The sequence below is a fragment of the Ceratosolen solmsi genome, unplaced genomic scaffold, assembly GCF_000503995.2.
Source record: "Ceratosolen solmsi marchali unplaced genomic scaffold, CerSol_1.0 scaffold13, whole genome shotgun sequence".
NCBI lineage: Eukaryota > Metazoa > Arthropoda > Insecta > Hymenoptera > Agaonidae > Ceratosolen > Ceratosolen solmsi.
The window spans coordinates 9,017,902-9,025,812 of NW_011948418.1; the positions used below are offsets into that span (position 1 = coordinate 9,017,902).

General features: G+C 27.1%; 1 protein-coding gene across 1 annotated transcript in view; it reads right to left on the bottom strand.

Annotated features, from left to right (window-relative positions):
* LOC105360442 (serine/threonine-protein phosphatase 2B catalytic subunit 2) overlaps nucleotides 1-7,911 on the bottom strand; it is a 38,777-nt gene that overhangs the window by 26,681 nt on the left and 4,185 nt on the right. Inside the window, exons 5-6 of the mRNA XM_011497337.1 lie at nucleotides 4,482-4,627; nucleotides 2,595-2,734 (exon numbers count right to left, since the gene is read on the bottom strand). Coding sequence (XP_011495639.1) covers nucleotides 2,595-2,734; nucleotides 4,482-4,627 — 286 coding nt within the window. The remainder of the gene's footprint in view (nucleotides 1-2,594; nucleotides 2,735-4,481; nucleotides 4,628-7,911) is intronic.

Below are 7,911 nucleotides of genomic sequence, written 5' to 3' on the forward strand. Positions count from 1 at the left end.
TACTAAGTAATTAATTACTTCATGAAAATGAGTTTTTTACGTGAATTTACAACTTTTTGATAATTAAAAGAGAAAATTATAAACTATGTCAATTTCCGATTTAATATATTTAATTACAAGTAAATGATGTCTTTGACAACCCTTAATGCGAATTTGCGAATATTTTGCACATTTAAGTTACATAAGATTATTAAGTACGAATATTAATTAAAGCCAAATGTAACCGAGAAACTTTAACCCAAGAATCGATAACTTGTATCCTGAATTTTTTTTATCCGTGCTAAACACGATATTATTTAGTACCGCCTTGTAAAAAGATATCACAGACGCATCCTTATGGAAAACCGATAGCCCTAGAAGGACTCGAAGATAACTCGGAGCTAAGTTAATGGGATGAGGGCTAAAGTTTCTTGTAAACCACAGCAATGTAACCTTCCTGGGCGGTTTTCGGATCCCGGGATACAAAGTGGCCACTAGATGATGGAGTCTTGTCACATAGCATTAGCGAATCTTTGCATAAAATTAACTGAATTCTAGTAACGACATCACATAATAAATTAGCTTATAAAATATATTTTAATATCTGATGGTTAAGTGACAATGTGGTTATAATTTTTTTGTATGACACTGTTTTACTTTCATATAACACTATATTGATTGTAGTGTCGTTCCTCAACATAATTAACAACTTTACAAATTTTCAAAAGCTCTTTGAAAATATAATTTAAGATGTATTATTATTATAAGGCAGTATTAATAATTATTATTATATTGATCGGATATATTTTGCTTAGCGCTATTTAATCTAATTTATTTTATATATTAGGATTAAATTCATGGCAGCTTTAATATCTAGAAATATAAATATAAAAAAATCAAAGATAAATATGTTATATACAATAAATAAATATTATTCATTCAATAGATATTAAAATTAATAATGTCATCTTATATAATTTATTTAAATAATCAATCTGTAATTTATTTTGTAAAAGGATCATAAATTTCTTTCAAAGATTCAAATGTTAAAATTCCAAACTATTCCAATCATTTTTAACAAATTAATTGTCGAAAAAGACGTTTCAAAAGTATTCGTTAATTTAGGCTTATTAATAATATTTTTGTTTTTCAATTCAATTATTTTAACGATAAGTTAAATACGAAAATCATTTAAGCCATTCGTTTAAAGTTTTTTTTTTTTTTTTTTTTTTTTTTTTTTTTTTTTTTTTTTTTTTTTTTAATATATCTAAATAAATCTAAATAACATGAAAATAATTAAATGTACTTCTAAAAAATTTAAATGCAATATGAAAGTAAAGCAACTATAGCGTTGACATATAATTTTATACTTTTAAAAGCAATTTTAATTAGATGAAAACTAATTTGCAAACACAAAGTTTACACCATTTTAATGAATACGAAACTACTCTATAATCTTAATTTTGCATAGATATTTCATATTCAATCAACAACGGATGAGAATAAGAAGATAAGATTTATATTTTCATACTGATGTTTAAATTTTGCACGGATAAATTTAATAATTTATGTTTTTGGAAAATGTACATTAAGCGTTTATGGGTAAACGATATTTTTGATACGCGAAAATATAAATGAATTAGTAATACTATAAATTATACGCAACAGCATAAAATATGATTAATAATAATGATGATCTGAAATGCAATTGAATTGAAAAGAATTTATTTGATAATTTTTATTGATTTTATCGAATTTAATTAAAATTATTATACTAGCAGAATAGATAAATATCATTAATATGTGCATTACAGATATCGTTTAGATATGGTAATTTGATTATAAAGAGCTATTTGCTGCATTGCCTATTTCATCGTTAAATTTCATCGTTAGCCTTCTAATCCTCAAATTTTATCGTCCAACGAGAAACATTATTGTTTAAATTATAATAAATAAATAAATAAATATATATATATATATATATATATATATATATAAGCTTTTCATTACATACTGTTGTAATACGTGAAAGCGTATAAAAATAACAAACATCGATAAATAATTGATCGCAAGTAGTAAGCTATTTAATAATAAGATATAGAATAGAATAGATGAAAGAGTTATTCTTATTTGCTATTTAATATGCAGAATAAAAATATTTATCGAATGACTCTATGTACTATATACACGAAGTACAATGTATATTATATGCTATAGTCTCGAAATAGCGAGCAGCGTACTATGTTCTTAAATTACTGTGTGTGCGTGCTATATTTTCAAAGTACTATATATATATATATATATAATAAATATGTACTTTCCGAGTTTTAATAGGAGTATTTAATATACCGTTCGCAGGACTAGATAAATGCATATTATTAATACAAACTTTAAAATTAACTTCGCGCTGACATTAGATTTGAAATTCTGTCAAATATAACGATAAATTAATTATAATTAATTTATTGTTAATTAATGTTTAATTATAGATCATACCTATTAACTAAGGGCGTATACAATTATGAAATTAGTTATGACTACTTCATTTAAATATTTTTTATATTTTTATATTTATACGCTTTTTCACTATATTTTTTAGAATATTTTTCACTGACCTGTAGAAGTATGAGCAACCTCGGACACTATTGTGGGAAAAATGTTCGGCATTCTTCTCGTTGCCGAAGTCTTCAAGAGGATCCGACCAAAGAAGGTCACACATGGGACCGAAAGCCGGTGGTTCCTTGAACCTATCGAGCTACAAAGTGAAAACAAAATTGTTCATAGACTAGGTCCAATGCTTTGAATTGTATTTTTAAATATAGAATACATTTACATGAGTTTCAATATCTAATTATAATTTTATGGGAAACAGAATTTTTCTACAAGAGAGAAAAAAAAAAAAAAAAAAAAGAGAGAGAGAGAAAAGAAAAAAAATAGATAAAATAAGGAAGAAATTATTCGATTGGTTTATTTTGTATAGGATTTCTTTCTCTTTCATGTTCACGTCAATAAATTGCGACGTTCATTTGATATCCAAAACTTATTTTATTTGAAGATAATGACTTCACTTCGAGAAATTATTCATTTTTTTTTTCTTACTTACTTCTTACTTTTTTAAAACAAATTTATAAGGTAGGCTTTTTTATTTCAAAAATATTCCAAAAAACTATTGTACTTTTATTGTAATTTGTTTATGCGATATGTAAGGCGATGCATGGTTTTAAAAAAATTTACGAATACAAAATATATACTTTCACGATTATTTATTGAGAAATATTGGAAAGGTAAAGACAAGAATAATAACAAAGTCATTCGACAATTCAACGTAACTGAACTTGAAAGCATTGATTATAAAATCATGATTGCCAATAAGCTCGGCAATTTAAAAAAAAAAAAAAAAAATTATTTCAATAAAATGAATGTCTGCGATTTTTCAGTGATGAACAAATTAAAAATAGTATGCCTTTTAAAGAAATGTCTTCATTTTTGGCCAATCAAAATTATCTAACAAAAATATAGAGTTAAAGTATTGTTTTAGTGTGTCGAACATGTTTCGAAATACGAAATTTTCAGCTATGAAATTGAGAAGAAAAAAAAAATACTTTATGAGTAGTATAATATCGAATGAGTTCCGGTAGCCGATGTAAATTATTTTGAGCAAAGTATTTAAAATAAAATTTCAATTTTATATGATATCGCAATGGCAACGGATATGAAAATTTCATAATTAATTTCTCCTATTCCAAGAGATAAAATTGAGTGGATAGAATAAAATTTAATAATTATTGTATCGTCTAAATAAACAAATGACTAATTTTTTTGGAATATCAACATTTATTATTAGGATAATCATTCGTTTTTTATCTCGCTATTAGAATAAATCCTTTCCCTTTCATTAAATCATGTTGATCGATTCTAATCGATTCAACAAATTACCTGATAAAAGTATAACAATGATTTGACAATACAAGCATATTTAAATCACCGATAATTTTTGGTACTCGTAATTATTACTTTTATTAATTTTATTAATTATTACTTCGACTATACACTAACGTTATAAAATTACTTTATTATTAAGTGATTAAGAATACAATCGTTAGCGATAACGACAACGATAAGAATAAATAAGAAAGGCCGTCTCTAAAATCAAATAAAAACTGTTCAATCGATATAACATGAAAATTCAAATCTAAATAACGATGATCGTTATGTGATTATGTACTTTTTAATCGAAATTCAATTTCGAGTATACAGTGCCATACGATAACGTAATCCCTTTACTTGAAATCCCATACGAACAATGCAATTTAATTTTCATTAAATTTATGTATAAAAAGATGAAGTCCAAATATCTTCAAAGTCCAGCAGCATAGTCGCTCGAAGGGCCCAAGGTGGCCATTATCATTGGCCTAGTCACACTCGTGTGTTTGCGTGGCGTGACAAAAGCACAGGGATGCCCGTTAAAAGCTAGGGGTGCGCTTTCTCAAGCCTCGACTTACCTTGCGTATGTCTTCTAAATTATGAATTTCAGGCGAAAGGCCACCGTGCACACAGAGGAACTGCTGGTTCATGAGAGCTGCGAGCGGCAAACAGTCGAAAGCGTCCATGCACGCGTCGTAAACTCTCTCTGAGTATTTAATTTTACCTAAAAATAAAGAGACGACGTGTGGTATGTGTACTAATACTACTACTAATACCACTACTACTACTACTACTACTACTACTAATACTACTACTACTACTACTACTACTACTACTACTACTACTACTACTACTACTACTACTACTACTACTACTACTACTACTACTACTACTACTACTACTACTACTACTACTACTACTACTACTACTACTACTACTACTACTACTACTACTACTACTACTACTACTACTACTACTACTACTACTACTACTACTACTACTACTACTACTACTACTACTACTACTACTACTACTACTACTACTACTACTACTACTACTACTACTACTACTACTACTACTACTACTACTACTACTACTACTACTACTACTACTACTACTACTACTACTACTACTACTACTACTACTACTACTACTACTACTACTACTACTACTACTACTACTACTACTACTACTACTACTACTACTACTACTACTACTACTACTACTACTACTACTACTACTACTACTACTACTACTACTACTACTACTACTACTACTACTACTACTACTACTGCTACTACTACTACTAAATACTAATACTAATACTACTACGTGACGATATATAAGCGAAATGTGTCTTTTGTAACGAACACGGGCTGCGGCGTGTTACGCCGCCGTCCATGAATCATCCGTCTCGTTTCGAATTTTAATAAACATTATTCCTTTGTGCCTCCTTAGACAGATGTGCTGACGGAGGGCGTTCTATATATTTTTGAAATTGTGTTTAGCATCGCGCTAAGTGAACTAGTTTTACTTTTCATTAAAGATGAATGGCTTGCGAGTAGTCGTACTACTGAAAATAAACCGACGATTATTCGCTATGTAATGGGCTCCGAGCGATTCTTTTGAATGCTTCGGTAAAATGTTAGAACAAGACGTGGTCGGTTAATTAAAACAACTATCGGCTTGATCCTCGGGAACAAAACTTATGCATCGAACGTTAATAATTAAATGACATTTTCCTTGAGAGACAACGTTAACTGATATATATTGCATGCGAAAATGCGTATAATTTTTGGAATGTCGTTTTCAAATTTTATATACCGAGCGCGGTAGTGTAGATAATTTGCACTTGTCACTTATAAGATAATCTACGTGTCTATATTTGCTTCTCAGTCAAGACTGTCCAAAGATTCTCTGGCAATAATAATTTTATTTGATGGAAAAATCTTATTATCGACCGATGTATAAGATTACGTTTCTAAATAATATAAAATATATAAGCTCTATGTATAGTCTTAAATGTATAATGTTTGAATTTGAGAATGAATTTTTTTTATTTTCAATCTACTTCAGTATTCTTCATTTTAACGTTACAAATATAAATCTCGTAATTTTGAAGCTATGAGCTAATTAATATCCAGTAGAAATAGGGGAAATTGACGTTCCGCGAGCTTTACTTCCAGCCAATAATAAATACGTGATATTAACTTATTTTCGTGTAATTAATTTCAGCAGAACAATAAATAATTCACTTTCATTATCGTAATTTTTCAAACCGAGAAATATAATATAATATTGTAAAATTGAAGAAACTTCATTTCAATTAATTCGTACTTAATACGGTAATGCCAGTATATGTTGGACAAAGTTTAAACAACCTTTGGTTCTTCAATGTAACAAGCGATCATCATGCATCGGACTATTTAATTAAATTAAATTTAATATATTGTCTTCGTGTACATTTGACTGTAGTGAAATTATACAACTATGTTTGTAAGATTCTATGTAGTCAATTTTACATAGTTTTACATACATTACTATGGATCTGTAAGTCACTAAAATAATCCATATCTGTTCATTGTTTTGCATAAATGCTTAATATTAGCATAATTATTATCAATATTGCCTCTAGTGAGTTTTCCAGCATTTTACTATTTAAATTATTGTAAAATAGTTTACATAACGGAGTTATTTTTTAAATGAAGCTATTTACGCGTAGAAAATTCATCGTATGCACAATTACGAATACAACTAATTCAATAACTATAGCCATTTTAAATATTAATATTTATTCTTTCAAAGTACTTATTTTTTCAAAGTAAATTATTCGTATGAATAAAGCTTTATGAGTAAGGATTTTTATTATAATTTATTTTTAACAATCCGTCGTGGATAATGATTTCGTTCAAAGCACGTTAAATGATGTACATTTTTATAAAATATTTTCCAATAGGTAATTGTAAAATAAAACAGCGTAATGCGAACTATTAAGATGCTAATAGCCGTAATGCTAGCATCGAAAATTTTCTTTGTTTGCAAAAAATAACTTTTATCTTGTATCAAAATAGTTTTTGTAATCACAAGTTGAAATTACTTTTAGATGAAGTTTTTTCTGGTTAAACTATCGAAGGTAAAACAGATGACTGAATAACATATTTTTCATTTTTATGAGCATCGACCGAATGTTATCTACGAAAAAATGAATATCGAAATTCCTTTTAATAATTTAAGCTGTTTCTCTTTTCAGAAAGAATAGACGCGCGTATGTAAAACTGTTTTATTTTATTTCATTTCCTACTTACATTAAATATTAGATAAAACATACGTTACCCTGCATTTTCTTATTATTGTTATATCGTATGTTTACGAATCAATTGACAAGACATATATTTTATCATCAATAGTATGAATTTATAAATAATTTAATCGCTATTATTTAATATAATAAAACATTGAGTTTACATATGAGATTAAGAAAAGATTTATTTTTATGAAGTTGTTAATGAAATAATAAATTTTAATATCATTAATCAGTTATTTTAGGTTCAAGTTAGGAAATTGAATATTGATTATTTGTCATATTTTTTGCAAAATTAAAAAATTATTTTAATTCAAATTAGGAACGTTATGGAAATTCATTGTAAATACATTTTTCTGTGTAAATTACGTGTAAAAGAAAAACCTACAAAGGCAAATGTTCTTGTTTATAATAAAAATTTCTAACAAAATAAAATTTTTAAATATATTTGAATAATTACGTGTAAAAGAAAAACCTACAAAGGCAAATGTTCTTGTTGAAAAGAATTATTAAATGGATTTTATAATTTTAATTTCATATCTATTATTGATTTATTATAATTACGGAATTTATTACAATGATATAGAATATCAAAGTATTCATCTGTAATGAAAAAATATTTCCGTTATTTTATTCATGATTTTATTATTGCTTGTGCATACTAAAGTACCGTATGTATAATTTAAATTCTCTCCCCCCCCCCCCCG